Below are 25,902 nucleotides of genomic sequence, written 5' to 3'. Positions count from 1 at the left end.
GAGCTCTCAGACCATCTGCTCCGACCCCTGCTCCAGCAGGGACACCCAGCACAGGCTGTCCAGGGCCATCTCCAGGCACCTTTGGAAGATCTCCAAGGAGGAGACCCCACAGCCTCTCTGGGCAGCCTGTGCCAGGGCTACATCACCTGCACAGTGCTGCCTGGTGTTTAGACAGAGTTTTTGTGTACCAGTTTGGGCTCATTGCATTGTTCCCATTTTAAAGGCTCTTCATACACCTTCTTCACAGTTTCTAATAGAAAAATCCACTGAAAAATCATGGGAGCAAGATCCAGAAAAAATAAAATAAAATCTTTTTTTGTTTGTTTGTTTGTTTTTTTTCAGGTTAGTTCTCATCCTGCTCTGCTGAACAGTTAGATCATACCTACATGCAAGCATCTGGTCCCTACCATTTGCACTGTTTTAGACTACACTACAGCAAATTGCTTTTCAGAATGGAAACACTCACAGATTTTTAGGTTCCCTTGAGAGGTTAGATGTTGTGTAAGTGATCTGAATTGCTCTCTGATACTTGTGGCCAAGTGTTTTCCAAGTCGGGCCAGAAGTAGGTAATGGGAGCACCTGAATTTCTGCTTTAACCTAGACCATGATTGCACTTCTGAAGCTTGTCTCCCAGTCACCCCCACTCACTGCACTCCATTTAATGTTGCAGAGTAGTCCTGGAGTACAAGCACCAAGTTGCTTTCAGATGATGCAAACCTGGAATACTTGCTTCCAGGATGACAGGTAAGGCTCTGCAACTGCTGGTGGGCATTCAATCCTTGAAGACCCAATGTAAATCAGCCTTCAAAGAAATCACACCATTTTACATCATCGCATACAGGGATAAATGTCTTTTAGAAAAATAGAGCAGCAATGGCTTCTAGAAAGATAGAGCATAAACCAAATATTATTTAAAACCTAACAAAAGTTCAAAAATAAATTAGTCGCTAGAGGGAGACTCTTAATCATCATATCCTACTATGAAACTGCTACTAGTTTGGGACTTCAAAATCCTAGATGTTGAGGTATTTTAAAAAGGTTGGTAAGTGATATTTCCTCCAGCACTTGCTTTAAAGAAAATAAGGCTAAAAGACCTATGCAAGACTTTTGCAAAATTCCACATTCATTCCTAATTCAGAATAAATACAGGCTTTCTGAAGATTTCCCCACAGAAAATAGGTACAGATAGTGCAGCAGCAGGGAACAGAATTAGCTTGGCCTAGAACTTGTGAAAAAGCCCTCTGTGTGTGGCATCAGTGAAACGGCATTCATCTTTCTCCCTCTCCAAGATAAAACACCAAAATAAACACCACTTGCCATTGTGAGAGGATTCTCCTTAAACTACAAGAACCATTCTTCTTCCTTTATCTTCCTTACACCCTAGTTGTGCCCAGATGGCAATTGCCAGTAGCCAGGCTTTAAGGAGTGCTGCTTACACAGTAGTGATCTGGGCTAGCTCCTTATGAGTTAGAAGGCCACAAATAAAACAAGGAGACATGTTCCTGCAATGTCACTGTAGACGTGTATTCAATTTTCTGCTACACTCTAAATTTAGTAAATAACACAGCAGTTATACTTTGTGGTTTTCCATTACAAATACTATACAATTTGCAAGAAGCCATGGAAAAACATAAGAAGCAACAGAAGAGCTGTGGAGGAGACCCCTGCTGCAAGAGGGCCTGCCCCAGTCAGCATTGGGACTGACTGCATCCTGGACAGAAAAATGCAGCAACTCTGAACATGCTTTCATTTTAGAAAACACACAACAGCAGAGGGCATCAGACAATCAGAAACTGTATGTGTGTTAATGAATCCTGAAGTGCTAAAGTGAAGGGGAAAGTGAACTGGAGATGTAAAGATTGAGTGACTGCAGAGGAGGGTGGGGATAAGGAAGCAGGCACCGAGTGTAGAAGGAGAGAAGAGAAACCAAACACATCACTTCTGTGTGTGCCAGCTGTAACCTCTCCAGCACGGAAATTTTGGGTTGGGAAAGAGTGGAATAGGGGTCCTGTACAGTGCTGTAGCTAGCCTCAGACATGTTCCACTAGCAAAGTAACCTGAGCACTGCAGTTGCTGGTGAACCACCAACTCGTAACAACATCCCTTCTCTTTTGAGGCATGAAAGCACAGGAAATTCTGTGTCAGCAATGCAAGATTGTTGTTTGTTAGTATTTTGTATTTTCCGAAAACACTTGGTACAACAGGACTCAAAGAAGAAAAGTCAAGAAAGAAAGCATTAGCCCACATGACTAGAAAACAGGCAATGCTCAGATATGAAGCTGAATGACTCATTTTCCGCAAAGGCAAACTCAGGTCTCTTCCTGCCATTTCCTTCCCACACCCTAAAACTGCTTCTTACTGCATGTGCAGAGGTGACCTCGTCATCACTGCTGGCGCTTGGGGCGGCCGTAAAGTGAAGATATGCACTCCATTCCTGTTTCCACAGGCAAAGAATTGCTGCTTTGTAAGTACAGTAATTTTCTGTTCTCCTTGGTGGAATGCGGGGAGGTTTATTGGGAGCTGTTACTTATAGCGTCTTTCATTGGAGCCTGTCAGACTTGAAGGAGGTTCTTTGCTTCCTGTGAAAACACAGTGGCTGGGCAAAAAGCATTTTAGCTACATCTGTGGTGCTCCCAGCCTGATCTTCATGCCTGTATGAATGTTGTCATTGTGCGAATGGCAGGATGTGCAGCTTGAGGGACTCCAGTGTAAGTCAGACCATCCAGCGGCTTGTCAGCTCTAGTACAGCAAGGCTTTCCTGTGGAAAAATGCGCATGAGCAGCCAGGGCAGATTTAAGGACTGCCTTCAGCAACAGATGTTAGATGCCGTGCTGTAGTAGTAGTTGCTGTGCTGAAAAATTGTTTTTTTTTTTAAGTCGAATGAAAATAAGCTCACACTCCAGTGCATCAGCTGCCTGCTTTGAGCCTAACTTGATATTACCAGGTACTGTATTTCTCCCTTGCTGTCTCTGGAAATGCTCCGGAAAATTTTAATGGGTGTTTGAAAAAGTTTCTTGCTGCTGTAGATAAAAATATCTCGAGGAAGTGTTTTGAAGGCTTTTCCCTTTACAACATTATTCTCATCCATGCCTGAGTACAAAGTGAGTCGGCAGCAGAGAACTTATCGTGAGTGAGTCTGACTTTTTTTATCTATGTGAAGACTACAGATAAGGACTATTTAGAAGATATTTTGACAGACCAAAGAGTAGCAGACTGAATGGAATATAACCTGGAAGAGCTTCCACTGAGTGTTACATAGCTGATGCCACAAATGGGTACTGTTTTTGTGAAAAGCATCTGAGAATAAAGAATGTGAAAAGTGCATCTGAGCATATCTGAAAATATGAATAATTTATCGTATGCAAACTGGCTTGAATTGGGATCTCAGTATCTTGTGAGAATTTTGATAGAAAAGCAGAGATGGACATAAAAAAATCAGTCAGTAAATGAAAACAGTAAGGTAAGGAAGACCTGCAAGTTACACCCCCACCCCTACCCCACCTCCAAGATTATTAAAATGGATAAAGGAATAAAATCTACATTATATTTGAGGGAGTTAATTAATGGGAGAGAGAGGAAAGAGTCTTGCTTGAAGCTGGGTTTGGTTCCCATAGCAGAGCCATACAGACCCCACAAGATTTTGTTCCCAAAAGTGCTCATGGCCAAGTTAGCAGCACCACTGTGTGGGGACATGGGGCCCTCTCTTTCTTCTCAAAAAGGTGAGGAACAGGGAAAAAAAATGCTCTGATTATCCCTCTAATTCCCCCAGGACCTGCTAGGGTTCTTCTGGCAGCACTCCCGTTGCTTTCACTGAGCAAGCGGCCTGACAGAGGTAATGTCATGCAGCAGAGCAAGCTGTTTTCTGTATTTTACCTGCTATTTCACAGGCAGCTTCTGAAGAAACCCTTCAAATTCCCATTAATTTCACCTGTTTTAGGGCAAGTAGTATGTATACATAAAGCATGGCTGAGCTGTACTCCAGTATCTCTCCTGTAGAGGCCTAGGATGCAGCAAAGGCACAAATTCAGATGCAGGAAACAAAGTTTGAATGTCTGTAGATAGCAGTGCTGCACCAGCATTTATGCACTGTGCATGTCTGAATATCAATTTTCTAAGCACAGAAATGTACTTTTTCACAGTGAGGCTTGCAGTATTGATCAATAAAATGTACAAACCATGGCTATTAACTATGCTGCTAAATAGTATAATTTCTGGAAAAAAAAAAAAAATTTAAACCAACAAGATTTTTAAAATTGGGACACTTGGAATAATTTAACCAGACATGGGAAAAAAATGAAAGGAGTCTGTTGAAAAGCCTCATCACTCAGCTTCAACTTTAAAACCTTTTAATGTTTTGTCTTGTCCTGGTAGTAAAAGAGAATGATCCAGAAGAACCTTAGCAGAAAGCTGTACAGATAAAGGGAAAATTGTTTAAAACCCTGAAATCTGACACATACAAAGAAGGAAAAAGGCTCAGCTCAGAGTATAAAGCCAAACAACAGGAGGACACAGATTTGGTGTCTTCTGTGAAAATGTCATCATTGAAAGAAGATGACTAGAATTTCTATGGCTAAAGATATTCCTCATAAGCCTGAAAGGAAACTTGGCACATTATAAGAAGAAGCAGCAGGCTGCTTCTGTCTCTGTGATTACAGAAAAATAATGATATTGAGGACTAGGTTTTAAAGAGATCTTTTCTTTGTGACTGAATTCTAAGTATTTTTATAAAGCTAAGACATGTAACAAGAAATATTTTACTACTTTAAGAAAAACTTCACAAAAGAGCAAAATTCCTCTAAGAAGTGAAGAAGTCCTATCAATAAAAATTACTTTAATGCCTTTACTATTCTTCATGTAGGAGCTGATCAAAGTCAAACTAAAGTAAATAAAACAGAATGAATATTGTAAGGCTTTGATTAAGTTTTTATCTAAAGCTTTTTTTAAGTTTTTATTGCCTTGATTACTAGGAAGATGCAAGCATGACAAGGCTCTCTCTTGGTTTTACAGGATCTGAACACCCCAAATGCAAAAATGATTTGGCAACTAACATCTTACTGGTAAGAAAGAGTTCATGAATTCTTTTTATATCATTATTAAATCTAAAGTGATCTAAGTTTAATGATGACAGAACATGATATTATAAAAGAATGAGTTTTTTTATCCATAAAATATACTCACAATGTGATTTTTTTTTTTGTCTGTTTGGTTGAGTCTTGTTCTTACCATTGTTTTTAACACAAAGGTCTCAATCTGAACAAGAAGGATGTCAGGGGAAGCTGACCAAATTCTTGGTTTCCCAAACCAATCTCTAGAAACATCTCAAATTATTAAAGCAAAATAATTTTTTCATTATCTTTAATGTGTCCCAAGGGACACTGCTCATGAGAAGTTTGTAAAAAAATAGGAAAGGATATCTTAAATTTATGCTCCTGACACTTTCCTTTTTATGACATCTGTTTGGGTCAGTGATCAAAATCTAAGATGCCCTTTGTGTTCTGGGCAGAGAATGGTCTGGTCTACAGACAAGCTCATGTGGGAAGGTCTTTGGCCATGAGCAGTGGGAGGGATGAATGGACAGGCCTTTGGCTTCTTTCAGACTTCTGTGTTTCAGGAAATCCCTGGTCACGTCCGTGATTTTCGGTCTGCTTCTGCAGCCACCACTGGCACAGCTTTCCACCATCACGCAGCCAAACTTTGTCCTGTTGATGGCTGATGATCTTGGCATAGGGGATGTAGGTTGCTATGGGAATGATACTATCAGGTAAGGAAACAAACTGTAATCATGAACAGACCTGGTGTTATTTCCCATAAGCCTGAGATCCTCTGCCCATCAGCAGCCATTAGAGCTCTTTTCAAATTTGTTTACTGGAGAACTGGGGAACAGGGGACATTTCCGGGGGGGGGGGGGGGGGGGGGGGCGGGGGGAGGTGGGGGGAGCGGTCTCCATGTAAATATCAAGCACTACCAGGATTATCTCACACACTAGAGGGCATTCCCACGGACAGCTCTGCTATCCAGAGCTCTTCCACTCTGGGAATGTGACAATAGTTCTTGTGTATTCCTTAACTGCCCAATACTGAGAAATGCTATGTTTTTGCATATATCTGAAGATAAAAATGCTGTCTCTTCTTTCAACATATCAGGCCTCATTACCTCATTCAAGTCTGTTTTGCCATTCTTTCCAAGTCTCACATCGAAATACAGTTTTAATCACTGTGATGAACTATGTTACTAGGAAATACTTCTATATACAGACACGAGGACATGGAATTTGTCTTCTCTTTAAAAATCATGCCACATTAATACCTGCTGGCTTCCTACCAGCACGTTATTTCTCTGAACAAAACCAGACTTGGTGGGAGCACTCCCCCCATCCAGCAGAGATCTCAGAATCTCACCCTGCTGGCACCAACAGGCAAGTTTCAGATAGACGGGTGATGAGGCTCTGAATGGCTCAGCCTTCAAGATAACATCATCCCCAAGGCATGAGTTCTCTTCTTCAAGAGCAGTGAGATGCATTTTGCCAAGACCTTTCATTGGACTTAGGAAAAAAGAGGGAATGATTGGCTTGAAATTTATCCAGGTAGCTATTGTTAAATGAAAAGAAAAAAAAATCATCCCCCTTCTTGAAAATAAATAAAAGAAATCAAAATATTTCAAATAGAATAAACTTCAAAAAATGAAGATAAGTGTACTATTCCTCATTCTCATTCCCTTGAAGGCCCTCTGAATAATACCTGACAGTGTTGGTTGCATTTTTAGGACCCCAAACATCGATCGCCTAGCAAAGGAAGGAGTGAAACTTACCCAACACATCGCTGCAGCTCCACTTTGCACCCCAAGCAGAGCAGCTTTCCTCACTGGCAGATATCCTCTCCGATCAGGTTTGCCTTGCACAGCCAAGTAGCTTTTAAACATTGCTTTATTGCTGAAGGGAAGAGTGTCATACAGTGGGCACAAAGGAATGAAGGCATGCAGAGACAGAGTGCCATAGACTTACCGTCCCTGACTAGGGACACAAAAGACTCACCAGCTAGGTCTAGTACCTTGGAGGCTGCATCTATATTTATGACATACAATGAACCAGCCCAGAGGGAAGTAAGGCAGAGAAGAGTCAGTTCTTCAGAGCACCTCACTCCCCGCCAGATAGCAACTCTGGTTGCATTTTTGTGCTGTATTGAACAGATTGCAGCCAGAATGGAGTTGGTACAAATTGTTTCATTCAAATAAGTTATTACACAGAGTATGATAGTAACACATCTTTAAAACACTAGTTACATTTAACTTTGGTTTTGGGGGACTCCTCATCAGATATAAGAAATAACAGAGCCTTTCAGGGAACTTAATAGATCTATGCAGATTTGTGTCCATTCCCCCCAGTCTGCATGCAGAGTGAGTCATTTACAGGTCAGCTTTGTAAACCTATATATCAAAATTCATCTGTCCTACAAAATAACAGTTTGACAGCTATATTATTTTTCCCAGTACTGTTTTTGAAGAAATAATACTATCCTGTCAAAATGCATTCCTGAGCTGAAGAGGTATGAAAAGCAAATAGCTCTGTACCTTTCTAACAGTGACTCTAATGCTTGTTCTATTGCAAAAATCTTCAGTGCCTTCATTCCTGAGGCATTTTGAAGCTGACATGTCATCCTACTTTCATCCTTATAGCTCCCACTGAGATAGCTGACAAATGCACATGAACTTGTACAGAGTCTGTGTCCCGCTGTAACAGCAGGGCTGTTCAACACTTTCAAGACATTTCATACTTCACATCACATCATATGATGAGGTTATGCCAGTATATAATGCTGAATAACAGAGTGTAAACCTGAGGAGAAGATTAGGGTGCTATATAGCTGCCCTGTGGGTTTCAGTAGTCGTATACCAGCCCTGCCACCATGCAGGGACGTTGTGAGTTTGCAGGCAGCCTTATGCAAGCTGGAGTTTGAGGTTGAGAGAGGGATGAAATTTCCCTGCCCTGCTCCCTACCCTCACCAACACACCAGACAAGTATACTGCATGCAGCCTGGATGCCACTGCAACATAGAAATGCATCTGTAAGACTGTGCCATTCCAGATAAAATGGTGTAGTGTCAGATGCTAAGAAGGACAGGTAATACACAATGAAGAGATTTAAATCTTTTAAATCTCATCCTTGTATGCTGTCCAAGATTGATTTCCCCAAATAAACAGCATTAGGATAAACATTTGACACTATAATACCAATGAAACCAGGAATCGAGAAAGTATATTTGATAAAACTACCATTTGTACTTACTGAGATTTTATTATATTTTGTAGGAATGGATGCAATAAACAATTATCGCGTTATTTTTTGGAATGGTGGCTCAGGAGGGCTCCCTCCAAATGAAACTACTTTTGCCAAAATTCTGCAGCAACAAGGCTACAGCACAGGACTAATAGGTAAAGAGATGTTCCTGAGGATGTTCCATTCAGACTATTTGGTTTGATTAGCAACTGCTTATGTCACAACAGTAATATTTTTATTTCCCAATAAAAGAATATTATGTAAGAAGAAGTCTTGACCAAAAAGAATCTCTCTTAAAAGAACTAATATGTGATAAAAAACAATCTTTACTGTTGGTCTGCTTTCAAACACATTGGCCTGTGGTTGTTAAAAGATATACTGGAAAATATGTTGTTAAAAATATCCCTTAAATACTATTCTACCAGTTATATGATAATTATTCCAGTGCTATTAAATAAGAAACAAATACATGAGTTTCATGCAAAGATGCTTGTGCATGCTTTACACAGAGCAGAGCAGACAGAGCTGGTTTTTTTCTATAGAAAAGACAACAGCTGCTACTAACAGCAATAGAATCAGTTCAAAATGTCACAGGATTTGGTCTTTCAAAAACAAACAAAACAATTATTTAAGTGCAGCATGTCACTGTAGTTCACCAGTATTTCAGTACAGCCCATGAAACATTATCTCCTTCAGCATTAATAAGAAATCCATTTTACTTTATATTTTATAGGACATTTTTTTAATACAGTTGTAACTTTTTTTGTCATGATCCAGTTTCAAATAATTATTATCTTAGATATATCACATAGTTTCACAGACTGAGGAAACACAAATGTTCCTGAGCTGAGTCATGAAGCAAGAAATCTTACACAGCACATGCCGACATTGCTGCAGCTGAATAGCCACTAAATTGATTCACCTAAGTGGTTTATGTTTGGTTTGTTATGAGCACAGCCAGTGTGACTGCAAAGTTAATTCCTACTAATAAACTATGGATTAACGTGATAAGCAGACTTTATGTTGGGAAATGCTTTACAAAGTCTTTGTAGTCAGAAATATACTGTTGTATAATAGGGTCTCAAAGATTAATTTATCTTAATCAGACAATTTATTATCTATGGCTTTGAGTCTTTTGCAGCATGTCAGAAGCCTTTATCAATCTCAGCTAGAGATTTAGATGTTGAAGTGCATCTGAAGCCCAAGAATACATTAACTGCACCTGTATTTATGACCAATACATTTGTATGCTTATTACACACTTGTCTCATTTTATAGCTGTCTCTAAATATATTTTGAGGTAAACTGAATTTTATCTGAAAATAATTCATCCACCAATAATATAATTTTATATTTACATCCATAAAGTAGCATTTTTCCCCTCCAAAGTAGATTTTTCTGCTCCTATTGTAATGCATTGCAATTGTTTTGAAATCTACTCAGGGGTCACTGTTAGTATATGTAGTTGTAACATAGTGAACCAATTGCTTAGGATAATATGTTTTTGTCAGTGCACAGTTCTTTACTCCACAATAAGAACTGGTTGCAAATTTGTTTTCAAGTAAAATTCAAAGAGTTCATTTTGATCTTTATATCTGGTATCCAAAGCCTACATTACATCAGAGATTTTAAAAATTAATTAAACTGCTCCTCTGAGAAAACAAAACAAAACAACCAAAAAAAAAAAAAAAAAAAGGTAGATTCTGGTCACTCGATTCACATATCTGTAAGCCTCAGTGTTTGAGCCAAATGAAACAACTTGTTACGTTTCCCTGTAAAACGTATGATTTTGATGTGCCATTCATCATAATAGTGGACATATGTTCATAATAAAGAACAAATGGTATTGCAATTGCAAACAGCCATGAGGTGTTCCTTTTGATATATGAAGACTTTATTATTTAAATTAAAAAAAAAAAAAAGTCTTTGATGATTTAAAACTTGACTAAATACAAATAAATGGCAACAAAATATTTATAAAACAAAACTTTCTATTCTCATCCAAAATATGGAGATATTATTATCAGCAAAGTTACTTACATATGTGTAATTTCATGACAAATCTTGATCTCCTGAGCTCAAATTATTCTGGATCTGACAGTTTGGCTGGCAAACTCACTGTTGAGATGCAAGCTAATTAATTGCACTTTCATAGCTGTCACTAACACATCACTGAGTGTTGCCATAGGACTGCCATTAGGTCATCCAAAACTTCCAGGAAAAATAAATAAATAATTAATTAATTAGATAAATCCATAGCATCTTAAAGTTAAAGAGACAAAAGAACAGTGTTATTTTTACCCATGCTTACAAAAGGACTCCTTCCTCCTATTTCATACCTGACAGGTCTCCAGGAAAGCCATACATTTTACAAAGTTCTAAAAACCCAAGGTCTTCCCTATTTCTTGTTGCCTTTATAGTTCAGACTTTGTTGCATTTGATCAAAGCTACAAGGCATGAATACAGAGCACCCTAACTGGGTGGTGGAAATAACTCTGGTGGGAATTCATAAATTGTAGTGGTTAACTTTCACCAATTATAAGATATACCCCATTTTATTGGTACCTAATCAGTATGTATCTGTAGGATGAAGAAGTAGTAAAAGAAAACATTTTTTGAGAAATGTTATTAATGAGAAAAAGTTCATTTGTAAATATTAACTCTATGTTTTAATAATGCATATTTTCAGGGAAGTGGCATCAAGGTGTTAACTGTGAATCCCGCAACGACCACTGTCATCACCCTTTGAACCATGGGTTTGATTATTTTTATGGAATGCCTTTTACGCTAATAAGTGACTGCCAAACAACAGAAGCACCAGAGATGGACAGAGTCTTCAGAAGGAAACTCTGGCTTTACACTCAGATGATTTGCCTTTTTACACTCACTGCTGCCCTAGGTAGAATCACTGGCTTGATTCCAGTCCGCTGGAAAACACTAACCTGCCTTGCTGGGTTTAGTCTCCTGTTCTTTGTGTCATGGTTCTCAAGCTATGGATTTGTGAGATACTGGAACTGCATTATGATGAGAAACCATGAAATTACTGAGCAGCCAATGGTGACAGAAAGGACTACATCACTTATCTTGAGAGAGTCCATTGCATTTATTGAAAGGTAAACTAAATTTCCTTTGATCACATTTATTCTGGTTCTTGCATATCTTTCAACAGCATTTTCCCATGTAAAGTCTTTGTAGAATCTTAGAATCACGGAATGGTTTGGGTTGGAAGGGACTTAAATCCCACCCAGTTCCAACCCCCTCCAATGGGCAGGGACATCTCCCACCAGACCAGGTTGTCCAAAGCCCCATCCAGCCTGGCCTTGAATACTTCCAGTGATGCGGCATCCATGGCTTCTCTGGGCAAACTGTAATTTCTATAACTGTAAAGAATAATATAAATAGTATTATGCCTATTAATTACTAATAATGCTAATAATGGCACTACAGTATTAAGCCATAAATTAACTGCCTCTTAAAGACATCTGTTATTCCTAGCTTCATTGAAGTGGATAACCTTTCCAAATTTCCACATATTAGATTGAATGTTCATAGGCTATTTTGAGGAAATGCATATTTCTATGTCTGTCAGTGTTCAAGAGACATTGGATAATGCCCTTAATAATATGACTTAACTTTTGGTTAGCCCCAAAGTGGTCAGGCAGTTGGACTTTCTCATCATTGTAGGATCAGAACTATTCTGTTCTGTTCTGTTCTGTTCTGTTCTATTCTATTCTATTCTATTCTATTCTATTCCATTCTATTCAATTCCATTCCGTGAGTCCAAAAGTGAAACTTTAAAAGATAACAACAGCTTGTGGCAGAAATGTGTGTATGGGCAAGGGAAAGATAAGAAGAGCTGTGGATTAACGTTATTGTATGGACTGACGTGGGGAGCCACTGACAGGCAATGAACTCACTGTCTTCATTTCAGTAGCATGGTGATGGTTTACAAGAGATGAAAGTGGAGCTTCAATATGAAACTTTTCTATGTATGATTCAGAGAAAAAAGAGAATCAAACATTATTTTATCAGACAGATCCTAATCACTGGATTTTAATACCTTAAAAAGTAACATAGTTCTGAAGTGGTTGCTGAAATACATATGTAAATCGTAATACCGTTTTCCATTATTATTGACCTCTATATGTATTGAGAACTCTCCTCCTAGTAACAAAGCGTTGATTTCTGTTTTTTAGAAATAAGCACAAGCCATTCCTCCTCTTTCTTTCCTTTTTACACTCCCACACCCCTCTCCTCACCACAGAGAAGTTTATTGGGAAGAGCAGCCATGGTTTGTATGGAGACAATGTAGAGGAGATGGACTGGATGGTGGGTAAGTGGCCATAGCAAATAAGAGTGTCTCTCTAGCTAATGCCTAGGTGTGAATATGCAATAAAAATGCAGTGGTTATTCATTCAAAAAACAAGGAAGAGAATTAAAAGCAAGAAGGAAAAAAAAAGTCATAACATCAGCCTTGTATGAGCACTGTTTACACTGTTGGCTTTTTATTTTCTCTAGTTTTGGACCAAGTGAATCTATTTTTTTGTCTAGTGTTTACCAGTTATAACCATGTCCCCTTGGCTGCTCTCAAGATAACCATCTGCTTCTCTTCGTAAATACTACATGAACTAAGAACTATTTAACTTTCTTTATTTATTCCAGATCATGTAATTTCAGCCTCTTCTGTTCATGTCTTATCTGCTTCTAAGCAGGACATATAAGAAGGTGATAAAACTGATAAGTAAAGTAGTTCCATGTGTAAGACAGCAGGCTATTTTTCTGTGACTGATGAATTCAGCAGAGTACTGAATATTTTTCAGTCCACTCACTAATCGAGAGGTGTTCATAAATGTTAATTGATGTTTCCAGAAATTAGATTCAAGTAATTTTTGAACCTGTTTTTTTCAAGGAGAAGGAGAATATTTTTTATTATCCAACCATGCAGTAGGAAAAGTAGTTAAATTTGTAAAAGGAATAAGAATCAGGTGTATATGTACAGAAAGAATAGTTTTTCATACCTATCTTTCAAACACTTGCACACTGCAGACATACTTAAAAAGGCAGAATCAGATCAAGAAAAAAAAAAAAAAAAAGATTTACATTGTTAATATATGTTAAATGCTACCAGTAACTTGATGTAAATACTAGCCAAGGTCTAGAAAATTATAAGATAAATGTATAAGACATTTTTTCTCATTTTTCTCTGTGGCCATCACTTATGCAGAATCTTACTTTCTGGGAACCTTCAATAAAGATTTCTTTCCATATTTTTACAGCACACCACTCCTTTAAAATAGAGGCTAGAGACTTCTGGTGTAGTTCTTGCATGAAGGGTTTAGGGCATGTCTTTTTTTGTGCGCTTTTATATAGACAGTGAAATGACATCTGTAAATCTCAGTGCTGTATAACTCTTCCTTTAAATACTGAGTAGACCTACATTTTTTAATGTTTGCAAGTCAGAGGCTAAAACCCATATTGTGTGAACTACACTTTTTATTTTTTTTAATGCACATATATTCCCCTGTTTACAGGGCAGGTTCTAGATGCTATTGACAAGGAAGGCTTGAAAAGTACTACACTGGTTTACTTTGCCTCTGATCACGGTGGATGGCTGGAAAGACAAGAAGATACAAGGCAGCTTGGTGGCTGGAATGGAATATACAGAGGTAAGAGCTGTCAGGGGTGGTGACAACCCAGCAACAACTAGCAAAGTACTCAGAACACCTCTAAAAATGAGATAAGACTGCATGCTTCAGGGTTAACTGTTTTTATCCTTGAGAAGCATTTTTGTCTCTTATTAACTATGCATTCAAAAATATACACAGTCCTAGCATGTGTAGATGTTCTTTTAAGCAATAATTCTCAAGCTGTCATTTCCTCACTAAGCAACCGATCACAAGTTAATTTTCATTAAGAATGTGTAACTTATATAAATATTATTAGCTTAATTATTAGCTGTAACTTATAATATATAAATATTAGCTGCATCTGACATCTGAGACTTTGTTTTAACTGCAACAGGTATGTTATATGGTTGCAAAAGAGAGGAGAACTTGGCTGTGTAATCAGTTTATATCTGAAAACTGTATCCACATTGAGTTCTAATGGGACAATGTGTTTATAAAATAACAAAAAGGAGTAAAAGTATAAGGTCACAAATGGGGTAATATAGTGAACACATTATCGGTGATGCTGAGGAGAAGGAAGTTAGTGGTAACATGAAGAGGGTACAGAAGACTCATGAAGATAAAAATAGTTTTATGTTAATACAGTATAATTCAACTGAAATATATTTTTAAAAAAAATATATTTTAATGATTTTTTTAATATTTTTTTTTTGATTAAAGGTGGAAAAGCTATGGGAGGCTGGGAAGGAGGAATCCGTGTCCCAGGGATACTTAGATGGCCAGGAGTGTTACCTGCAGGCACAGTTATCAATGAACCTACAAGTCTTATGGACATTTACCCCACAGTAACTCATCTGGCTGGAGGGGTAGTACCACAGGACAGGTACAAACATAAGTGTAATTATTCCCCCTTTTCTCCCAAAACAATAGAAAACCTACCTTGGAAACAAGTTCTAAGGGCCTACCATGTTGTTTATCACTCCTGATCCTTTTCTAGACACATAAATGTTACCACAGCTCAGTCACCTCTTCCTTCATTTGAGATTCAGCATCTACTTGCAGTCTTCTACAAACTCTTCCTTGTTCAAAGCTGTCAATTCCAACCAGGGGTGTACAGAGGAAACACAGTGCCGTACAACTTAACCCAATCTGATGGCATCCCTTTTTTCTGTTAGGGTTATTGATGGCCGGGATCTGATGCCTTTACTGCAAGGAAGAGCTGAGCACTCAGAGCACGAGTTCCTGTTTCATTACTGTGGCATTCACTTACATGCTGTGCGGTGGCACCAGAAGGACAGTGAGTACAAGAATCCTTTAGAAGAATTGAGGTCAGTCTACAGGAAGGTAGATTTATCTAACATGGTTTTTTTTGTTTGTTTGTTTGTTTTTGTTTTTTTGTTTGTTTGTTTTGGTTTGGTTTGGTTTGGTTTGGTTTGGTTTTGGTTTGTTTTCTTTTGTTTTGTTTTTCTCGGACTGCAGCTTTCCAACTAATTCCAGGTGTAAGGTGATAAAGAACTTATTATCATTGTCGTTACTTATATGGCAAAAAGTTTTTGCTCATAGCTTCCAGGCACATGACACAAGCTCTGTCATGCTAGGCAGGATACTAGTACTCAGGATGGGTCTCATCTACCTCTCTATTTGAATGCTAGGCCTGGGAAGTCCATGCCCTTTTTGTCTCATGTCTCAGTCTTTTCCTCAGTCTTTTGTCTGTCCTTCTGCTACCTGGAAGCAAGCCATGGAAACCTCAAATCTTTTTTGCATGTCTTCATAGAATAAATAAATAAATAAATAAATAAATAAAAATCAGGGATAAGTGATATCTGCTGGAAAACTAGAAAATTAGAAAAAAATAGAAATAATTTCAAATTATTGATTTAATTTTGTAGCATTTAATTTAAATGAAATTACAATACTATGTCAACTAGTGAGTATAGAGCTGAAGTGCAACCCAGTGCCCAAAAATGAACTCTAGGAAAACATTCACTCCTGTGATACACACCTGGTGATAACCACCAGCATCACGGAAAGCCTTCTTTCTCTCCTGCCAGGTGGAGCCACCTGGAAGGCTCATTATGTGACCCCAAAATTCCGTCCACTCGGGGCTGGAGCTTGTTATGACAGAGGATTTTGCCCATGTTTTGGGGAAGGTGTGACCCAGCATGAGCCTCCATTGCTGTTTGACCTCTCACAAGACCCTTCTGAAGCCAAACCTCTGTCAGCTGACACTGAGCCCCTCTTTGACACTGTGGTAGAGCGGATTGGGAGAGCCATAGAAGAGCACCGCAGGACACTGACTCCAGTACCAGAGCAGCTCTCCCTGTACAACGTCATCTGGAAGCCATGGCTGCAGCCCTGCTGTGGGACATTCCCTTTCTGTTGGTGTGATAAGGAAGGTGATAGTGAACTTGCTGACCTATAAGGGAAACAAGCAAATTTTCCTGAAACCAAAGTTTTCAGGTCATATATGTTTTCTCTGGGGGTGTTTATTGGTGAGTTGATTAATTTGTTTGTTTGTTTTGTTTTTAATGAAGTCTTTATTTGACAATTTTTCCAGTGAATGGCACAGTATTTGGTAAAGGTGGCTTTAAGCTGGATGTTCTCAGGGAGGGACAACGACAGTATGATCTGAACTGCATGTTTTAACTTGCATCTGCTGACAACTGACTGAATTTCAAATGCACTGAAACAGGCCAATGTTATAGCTGTTCCAGTAATTATATTACTTATATTTTGTTGTTTATGAATGTACATTTAGAAGCTTAGTTTTCTCTTTGTTCTGAATTTCTAAGTCACTCAGGGACTGAGATGTCCCTTAATTTTTTATACTTACTGGCAACGCATAGCAGACTCTTATAAAATATTTTGCAGAGTACTTTTCCTCCTGCCTCCCAAATAATTCCAGAATAATTCTACCTACAGTTCCTCCCAGAAACTCCTTTATAAGTTGATTCCTTCCTTCCATGTAGTTAGTCTCTCCAGCAGCATTAATGATGGCAGCTGGGTAGCCTGGGGCTTCTGGATTAGGATTAACTGCCTGGTTGAGGATTAATTGTCTAGTTGAGGCATAAAGCTTAAAAATGTGATTATGATTGAAGATAATGATTGATAATGAAGATAATGATTCTTTTTAAGAATGACAGGACTCCTCTGATTGGAGTCAGACTCTTTTGATGGAGAACACAAAGAGCAAAAGTTTTTCCCTTTCCAAAGACCCCATTGCACTGAGCTTCCTAAGCAGCACTGGCAAGGGCATAGTGGCATTCATGGTCACAGAAGCACAACACAGATTACCAGTTTAGTCATTTGGGCACAGGTCACTTAAGTTATCTTGCTGCCTGAGCAATGGCTAGGACCCATTTCTTCCCTTTGATAAATGTTGGACTTATTTTGGTTTTATTTTCCCCCTTGTTCCCCACAGTTCATCCAATGGGAAATCTGCAAGTAAATAAAATCCTACAGATTAAAAGCAAAGTTGTATTGCATGCTGCGACCTGATGCATTTCACAAACTGTTGCTCCCAGAAGAGCACCTAGATGCTCCTTCAGTGTTATTCACGAGAATTTATTTGATTTCATTGTTTGTTTTTTTGTTTTTTCTTGGATAGATTTAAAGGTATTTTCATGTTCAATAGCCAGTATTTTCTTTATAACAGTTTACTGCAATAAGGCCAGCATTTATTAATCTTTTCAGTCTTTTTCCAAGGCTTCACTTCCATTCTTAAGCCAGTCCAGCATCTGGGATTTTACATCCTGTCAGTTTTTTAACACCTTTAAAAATATGTGGGTATAAGACCTGTTCATGTAACTGAAACAATTTTTCTTGCACAGGGATACTTCATAGCACTGCAGGATATCTGTTTGGAGCTAGATGGCACAGGAAAACATCTGAACTAGACATTGTGCTGGTCATTGGGGTTTGGCCATGAAAGCACACTTATTGGGGGGGACAAAACCTTTGCTTGTTCCAGTCTCAGGATCATCTCTTAGGCACCAACATGTGACTCTTCCCCTTCAGTCTTATTCCTCCACGTGCTGTTGAACAGCTACATAACAATGTCACCCCAGCCACAACTCTCCCTTTATAGGAGTTTTATAAGCAAATGGTCGCCCATGAAGTCAATAAAATTGGCCCATGACCAGTCATTATGCTGTACCTTCCCAGGAGTTTCAAATGTTGCACTTCTGCCACTTTTTGACCTGAAGCTCTTCCCAAGACACATTGCATTCAGGTCTTTTTTGCATAGTCCTGTTGCCTGTGATCAATTATACCCAGTTAATACGGCGCAGACAACATAAAACTCATTTAGCACATAACAGTTAATGAAAATCTGCTTTCAGAAAGGTTAGCATTATTAGAACCCATTGAGATCTGTTTGCTTGTTCTTTCACCAAAGCACAGACTATCTGAGGAGATTCTGGACTGCCCAGTCATTAAAGATACTAGTTGAATTTTCTAGGTTTTTACCACTTCATGGCCCTTGATCATTATGGATGATGCAGATCATGGAGAGTGTGGGAAACATACTACAGATGCCCTATATAAATTTGCACAAAGCATATGGGAACTAAAGACTCTCAAATAGTCATGCTCTTACACCTGGTGTTGACTCTGTTGGGATTTAGTAGTGGTTAACTTGCACTACCAATCGCTCCAGGAAGAGGGCCTTCACAGCAAAACAGCACAGGTGTAACTAAACACACGATAATCTAATTGCAATCAATATCACTAGGACAGGGTGAAGCAGTGGGTGCAACAGGGCTTTCCCAGTCATTGACCATCCTCCAAAGACACCACCCCAGCAGGCAGTCAATGAGTTTCCTATGATAACTTTATCACCACTGTTTTGCCAGTCATGTTAATTCTGGTCACTCACAGACACAGATTAAATAGTTTTCATGCAGATCCACAGAACAGAGATAAATTCTTTTTTTTTTTCCTCTTTTCTTTTATGTATTTGAAGTGACTCTTGCAAAGCAGGGCATTTAAAGAATCCATATGCAGAAGCTCATTAATGTCTTCTAATATCACATTGTTCCTTTTGAGTGCTTTGTTCTCAGGCCATTTGTGAGTTGACAGCAACCCATTTACATACGTAATTCTGGGAGTAAATTCTTCAGATGATGACTTTTTTAAATAAATAGCTCTGAAATGTTTTGAAAATTTCAGGCTATAAAGACATTTATCATTCATTGTCAGTATTGTAAATTCAGCAAAATTACTATTTACCACAAAAACTTAGAAAAAAAAAAAATAAAGACAGCAATGGGATATAATAAATTTCAGATTTAGCAATGTTTAAATCACATTGCAGTAATTTATGGCTCTAACATATTTCGAGTGCGTAAAAAGTATACAAAAAGTGGTTGATATGATATTATCTGTGTCCTTTTGGGCTCTTTTAATCCAGTTATGAAAAAAGCCTGTAGGCAGAGGATGAGTAAGACAGACATTCTTAAAACAATTAAATCTTCCTTCCTTAGCTTCCTGTTCACAGAAGGCTACATAATGCTCCAGAAAAGTGCTTATTTCATTGAGGGAAATTTGATGCTTCATGTTTTCTACAGCCGTTCTTTAGTAACATTCATACATTCAAGATGTTGGAAAGCACATCCTGTGGTGATTTAACACTTGTTTGGAAAGATGCACGGAGTGAAGGCAGCTGTGGGTTTATGACAAACTTGGAATTGTTTTTCAGTTGTACCAGTATCATAAAGTAGGGATCCTCTCAGTACAAGTTATGTATGTTTAATATAGCTCTATATAAAGGGAATAGCTCCATTAAAAAGGAGAAAAAGACCTAGGGAACTATAAACCAGTCAGTCTCACCTCTGTGCCTGGCAAGATCATGGAGCAGATCCTCCTGGAAACTATGCTAAGGCAGATGGAAAATAAGGAGGTACTTGGTGACAGCCAACATGGCTTCAATAAGGGTAGTTTGTGCCTAACAAATCTGGTGGCCTTTTGTGTAGTGGTTAGAGCATTGGTGGATAGGGGAAGAGTAATCATCTACTTGGTCATATACCTGGACTTGTGCAAAGCATTTGATACTGTCCCCCATGATATTCTTGTCTCTAAATTGGAGAGACATGGATATGATGGGCAGACCACTCAGTGCATAAGGGATTGGCTTGACAGTCGCACTCCTAGAGCTGGTCAACGGCTCAATGTCCAAGTGGAGATCAGTAAAAGGTGGTGTTATTCATTGGGACTGACACTGTTTAACATCTTTGTTGGTGACATGGACATTGGGATTGAGTGCTCCCTCACTCAAAGTTTGCAGATGACAAGAAGCTGTTTGGTGCGGTTAACATGCTGGAAGGAAGGGGTGCCAGATAGAGGGACCTGTGAAAGCTTGAGAGGTAGGCTTGTGCAAACTTCATGAGGTTCAACAAGGCCAAGTGCAAAGTCCTATATCTGGGTCGGGGCAATCCCAAGCACAAATACAGGCTGAGCAGAGAATGGATTGAGAGCCACCCTGAAGAGAAGGACCTGGGGGTGCTGGTGGATGAGAACAACAACATGAGAAGAGCAATGTGAGCTTGCAGCCCAGAAAGCCAACAGTATCCTGGGCTGCATCAAAAGAAGCATGTCCAGCAGGATGAGGGAGGTGATTCTCCCCCTCTCCTCTTCTCTTATGAGACCCCACCTGGAGTACTGTGTTCAGCTCTGGGGCCACCAGCAGAAAAGAGAACATGGACACATTAGAATGAGTCCTGAGGAGGGCCCCAAAGATGATCAAAGAACTGGAGCACCTCTCTTACAAAGACAAGCTGAGGCAGTTGGAGTTGTTCAGCCTGGAGAAGAGAAGGCTCCAGGGATACCTTACAGCAGCCTTCCAGTACCTAAAGGGGGCCTGAAGGAAAGCTGTGGAGGGACTCTTTGTCAGGGAGTGGAGTGACAGAACAAGGGTAATGGCTTTAAACTAAAAGAGGGTAGGTTTAGATTAGATATTATCAAGAAAGTCTTTACTCTGAGGGTGGTGAGGCACTGAAAGATCCGGATGCCCCATCCCTGGAAGTGTTCAAGACCAGGTTGGATGAGGCTTTAAGCAACCTGATCTAGTGTGAGGTGTCCTTGCCCATGGAAGGGGTGGTGGAATTAGATGATCTTTAAGATGCCTTCCAACCCAAACTATTCAATGATTCTATGAACTCTATTTGAGTCTAAATGTTTTACAGGCTTCAAATTAGAAATTCTCAACACTAGGGACCTTCTAGTTCAACATACTCTCCCTTCCAGCACATAAATACAAGCTAGTGCACTGTCTAGTCACCTAAGACAAAAATCTGCATTTGGTAAACTGCATTGCTGTGGACTATATCATCTAAAGTGATAGTTTAAACATGTAGTTCACACATAAACATCTACATTGTAAAGACACCTATCTAAAGGATAAGATTAATTAAACTAAGTAGGTATCTAGTGTCCTCTCAGCTGTCCTAGGGTATGAAGTGTCTTTCCAAATCCCAGTCTTCTATACATATAAGCTATTGGTCCAAACCTAATTGTGTCTTCCAAAAAAGAAGGAAATATTTTAATTATTTTTGTCTAATGAAAGCAGACAGGTAGTGTCTGCTAGTGATCCACCAGAAGGAATGGTGAGAGACAGGCATCATTCTCAGACAGGTTGAAGAAGGGACCAACTCCTCTGGAGGCATATTTTGATCTTGGAAGCTCAAGCTAAAGACAGTAGATATCCTGAAAGTATGTGTATGTTCAAAGTAGTAATGGTGAGCTCCCCAGAGGTTATTTCAGGACATCTAAAGGGAAATGGGTGGAATTTTAGCATTTATTACCAAGAAAATGACACTCCAGTAGCCATGAAGTCCCTCCTACAGGACTTCAGCTGCCTCTTTGAGCTCAACACATCCTTTGGAGCTGCTAAATGTAGGCAGCTCCATGCTCACTACAAATGAGTGCATCCTCCCTGATGGATAATCTCCTACTGAGACAGGAGCAGTCATGAGGAAGAGCAGAGACAACAGTGCTGCAGGCAGTGCATTTTGTTATTCAAATAGAAAAATGACTATGAATATGGTTGACATTTGGACTAATATGCTGGCCTGAGCATATGAGATGATAAACACGTGATATTTTTTTCCTTTGGCTATGCCTTTAGCTTAATCTCACAGAATGTGTAATTTTTATCTCTATATATTATTTTCAGCCACCAGTTATCAATTTCTTTATTTGGCCAAGTAGTACAAACTGGTTTATTATAATAAGATTTTCTTGTTGTTTTAGAAAGACCCGCAAGGAATGCTTAATCTCAGGTACGATGTTTGAACTCTTAGTATTTATCATCTTTGTGTCCTTAGGAGTACAAGGGAATTGTTTATACATCATTTAAAACAGAGGAAGTCAGTGAAAGGCTTCTGTGAATTTGTAATAAAACTAAGTAGTAGAAAGAAAGCCAGGTAATAAGTAAATAAATAAATAATCATAGCAGCAAATTTGACAGACAGATAAACATTCTTTTGCTCCTTTGTGAAGTAAGTTTATCAGACTCCTCACATATATAAAATAAATCATATTATTTCTGCTAGCCTCAGAAATTTATAGGCTTGGTCCTCATGTACACAGCATTTGGCCTTCTTGAGTCAAATCATCCATAATTACACACTAAGGGAAGACAGGGTATCATATGTCTTGTATGAACTAATACATTATTATTAGATAGAAACGACACCAGTGAATACTACAGCTCCCAAATTCTATACTGTTCAGGATTATATTTGTTGTCAGTAACACCAGGTTTGCTGTTAGCAACCCTAGGATACTGGTCCTGGGAGCAAACATCCTTTGAAGCTGTTCAAAGTGTATCAGCAAAATTGCTACCAGAAATAAATAGTCACATGAAATAAATAAATAAATAAATAGATTTGTATTCTAGTCAAAACACTTACATTTGGATTGGTAAAAGTAGCCTCCAAGGATAAAGAATGCCTATAAAAAAAGATTTTGCCCTGTGTTAAAGATTTTGCACTGTGTTGCAGTAGCCTTCTGCCCTGCACAACTCACAGCTTTAGCATATTTATGATAGTTTGAATAAACAGCTCCTGAGAAGCTTTTTTTAGCCAAATAAAATCAGCTCAGTCAAAGCTCTGCTGAGTGCTACGTGTTTAGGTATTGACAGATGCGTTGCTCTGGGATAGCCTCACAGCTATTGAGATAGAAAAAAATTCCCCATTGCAACAAATGTGCACATAGATATCTAAGAACCAAGAGATAGCCCATATATCCTCAGCCTGGTCTGTGTTGCCTCTCCTTTCCTCATTTATTTCCCTCTGAACTCTGTGAAATCAGGGCCTGGCCCTGCATCTGACTAGTTTTTGAGAAATCACAAATAAGTTACTGAATCTTTTGCTTGTATTTTAGCTGTGGGAAACTCTGAGTCTCCCTTACAATGGGCCCCTGCTCTCTCTCTGCAGGACACTCAATAGTGAGTCATGAAGGGATAGAGGATTAATTGCTGCCTTGCTGACACAAGTGAAGCCCACATGTTGAAAAAAAAAAAAAAAAAAAAAAAAAAAAAAAAAAGTGAATAAATGTGGTTATTATTTCCTGTAATAAATAATTCATGTTCAGAAATGTGCAATCACTTATCCCTCCAGGTAAGAAAATATGTCCATGCAGACTTGCACTCATTCCCCTCTGGCAGAATTCCAGGCAGAATGGGTGACTTGCAGGACAATTTTGTTAGGTGTATATCCCATTTTGTTCATCCTGTAAAACAGTAATCTGTTTCACAGTTCCGAAAACCAACTAACACATATATGCCTCTATCAGAAGATCCCTAATGCTTGGTGCTGCAATGATTTCAATCTGTCAATTCTTGGAGGAGTGAAACAGAGACTTTCCTCCACTCCGATGCTGAGAACTCCCACTGTGATCAGCTGGTGAGAACTAGGCAGCTGGCCAGTGTTTTCTGCAACCCAACCTTTTGTGTGCTTTTTGAAATACCTCATTTGCTAAATCTCACTGTTGTTGAATGGAAAATTGATCTTTGATGGACACTTCCCAGTCCTGTTCTCATGTGGATTTCTACTACCGTCAGACTCAGACTCACAGCCTTACTTTCACACCTCTGCAAAGAGAAACATTCAACCTAAGATGAACAGAACTGGTAACTCTGAAATTCTTCAACAGATCTTGAAACTTAGAGTCTATTATTTCCTTTCTTGGCATGAGTAACTTGGATCTCTTATCTACTTAACCTCTGAATTTTACTGAATACGTAGAAATTCAGTATCTTTGTGACTCCTCCTGTTATATTTGGGGGTCATTTAGCAATGAAATAAGAACAGAAAGTGTTGGGAAGATGAGGATCCTGCAAGACAGGAGAAAAACTGTATTGAATGTATTTCTTTAAAAAACAGGACAGCACATGAACAAAATGGAAGGCTTGTTGTTCAGTCTAGCAGATCCTTGTCTCAGATGAAATTATACACTTCTGTCTTAAGAGAGAAGCAGCAATATATTTATTGATATGATGTAGTAATCAAACAAAGCTTAATTGTAAATAAGACAGCAACTGAAGATTTGAGATGCCAAGGTACACTTGATTATTTATTGCATAGAGGACAAAATCAGACTCATTGGGGGAATCCTGTTGAGTCATGAGGTTCAGAGTGGAACCCTATGCTTTCTAAATTCCTTGAACCAAAGAGGTAAGGAGACTAGGTGTGGCTAAATTTACTTCTAGTCCCAGACATGGTAAATGGTTTATGTCTAAGGATTAGAAGTGCACAATCAATCTAAGATATAATCTTAGTGAAGTTTACAAAGTTTGGCAAGCTATTAATCACTTACTGGATCTGTTGCCACAAGGAATCGCTGTGAGGAGTAAGGGATGACCTTGAAAGATACCCCTGTCCCTTTGAGCTCCTCTTGTGCAGCCAGCTGCCATGCAGAAGAGCTCAAAGGGCTCTTGGCCTGCTCACTATTTAAGAGGTAAGACATTGAACTAATTGACATATTGTTTTTTGGCGCATACTCCATTGGCCCCGAGCCAGACGTCTGTCTGTCAGTTTCTCTAGCACCCAGCTTGAGCCAATATTGTGGTCACTATCCACACGAGCAAGGCATCAAGTGTAGCCAGTACACTGGTGACTATCTGCCTGAGCAAGACCTCAGGTTCAACTTGACTTCAGCATGAAATCACCTGCAAGATCATACACAGTTTTCAATATTTCAGGATGTGCTATTCTATGGAGATCACAATGCAACATTCTGAGCACCTGTCTGGCCCCATGGAGTAACATTTTTGTTTCTGAATATAAAATTTGGTATCTGTGATGTCTGCACTTAGGGACATGGTTTAGTGGGTGATATAGGTGTTAGGAGGATGGTTGGACCAGGTGATCTTGGAGGCCTTTCCAACCTCCATGATTCTATGACTATCTCAAGTTTGACTGACAGCTTCTGTCAAATAGCATCTCAAGTGCAAGAAAGGAATGGCAGTACCTGGAAATGTCAAAATCAGAATTATATGGAAAAAAAAAAAATCACATAGTGTCTGCCTGTACCGCAATACTGAAGTGCATGCAACATTGCCACATAAGTTCTGTTCAGTGTCACATCATAACATGACTTTGTAGCTGACTAAGCAATTTAAAAAAAAAAAAAAAAAAAAAAAAAAAAAGTTTAATCCTTGATTACTAGTAATATAATAAAAAAGGTAAGACAGACTTCTGTCATGCTTTTCAGGATTTGTCTTCAGTTATTGTTTTCTCATCAGTACTTCAAGGTTCTTCTCTTGTCTTTACACTTCAATATTCTTCACAGGACTTTTTTTTTTTTTCTTATGAAGAGTTTTACTAACTTCAACAGAAGACTGGGATACTTCGAAAATTCAAACACATGAGATAGTTACAAAGTTGACTTTCTTCAAGTTTGGCATATATTTTTTAAACAGTCAGCACACCCATTAGGCAGTCTATTTATTTTTTATTAATCATTGCTAAGAGTAATAAACTATTTACAGATTAGTTACCTCAG

At 38.8% G+C, this 25,902-nt stretch overlaps 1 protein-coding gene across 4 annotated transcripts in view; it reads left to right on the top strand.

Annotated features, from left to right (window-relative positions):
- The first annotated feature begins 2,343 nt into the window (after window positions 1–2,343).
- LOC309880394 (arylsulfatase D-like) overlaps window positions 2,344–25,902 on the top strand; it is a 32,150-nt gene continuing 8,591 nt past the window's right edge. The window contains exons 1-11 of one of the 4 annotated variants that reach the window (XR_014317962.1): window positions 2,344–2,464; window positions 5,008–5,057; window positions 5,612–5,761; window positions 6,763–6,884; window positions 8,305–8,427; window positions 10,962–11,385; window positions 12,469–12,605; window positions 13,804–13,938; window positions 14,620–14,782; window positions 15,075–15,196; window positions 15,951–16,391. Coding sequence is in view for 3 of the 4 variants with exons in the window: in XM_082765296.1 (XP_082621422.1) it covers window positions 2,363–2,464; window positions 5,008–5,057; window positions 5,612–5,761; window positions 6,763–6,884; window positions 8,305–8,427; window positions 10,962–11,385; window positions 12,469–12,605; window positions 13,804–13,938; window positions 14,620–14,782; window positions 15,075–15,196; window positions 15,951–16,321 (1,899 nt within the window). In the remaining variant the exon portion in view is untranslated. Of the gene's footprint in view, window positions 2,465–2,826; window positions 2,945–5,007; window positions 5,058–5,611; window positions 5,762–6,762; window positions 6,885–8,304; window positions 8,428–10,961; window positions 11,386–12,468; window positions 12,606–13,803; window positions 13,939–14,619; window positions 14,783–15,074; window positions 15,197–15,950; window positions 18,340–25,902 lie in introns of those variants that run through there. The other 3 variants (XM_082765296.1, XM_082765297.1, XM_082765298.1) reach the window with 3 other exon arrangements.

The sequence above is a fragment of the Aythya marila genome (genome assembly GCF_965140915.1).
Source record: "Aythya marila genome assembly, chromosome: 1".
Lineage (NCBI taxonomy): Eukaryota > Metazoa > Chordata > Aves > Anseriformes > Anatidae > Aythya > Aythya marila.
Note: the sequence above shows the minus strand (reverse complement) of the source record. Positions and strands in the feature narration are given on the sequence as shown.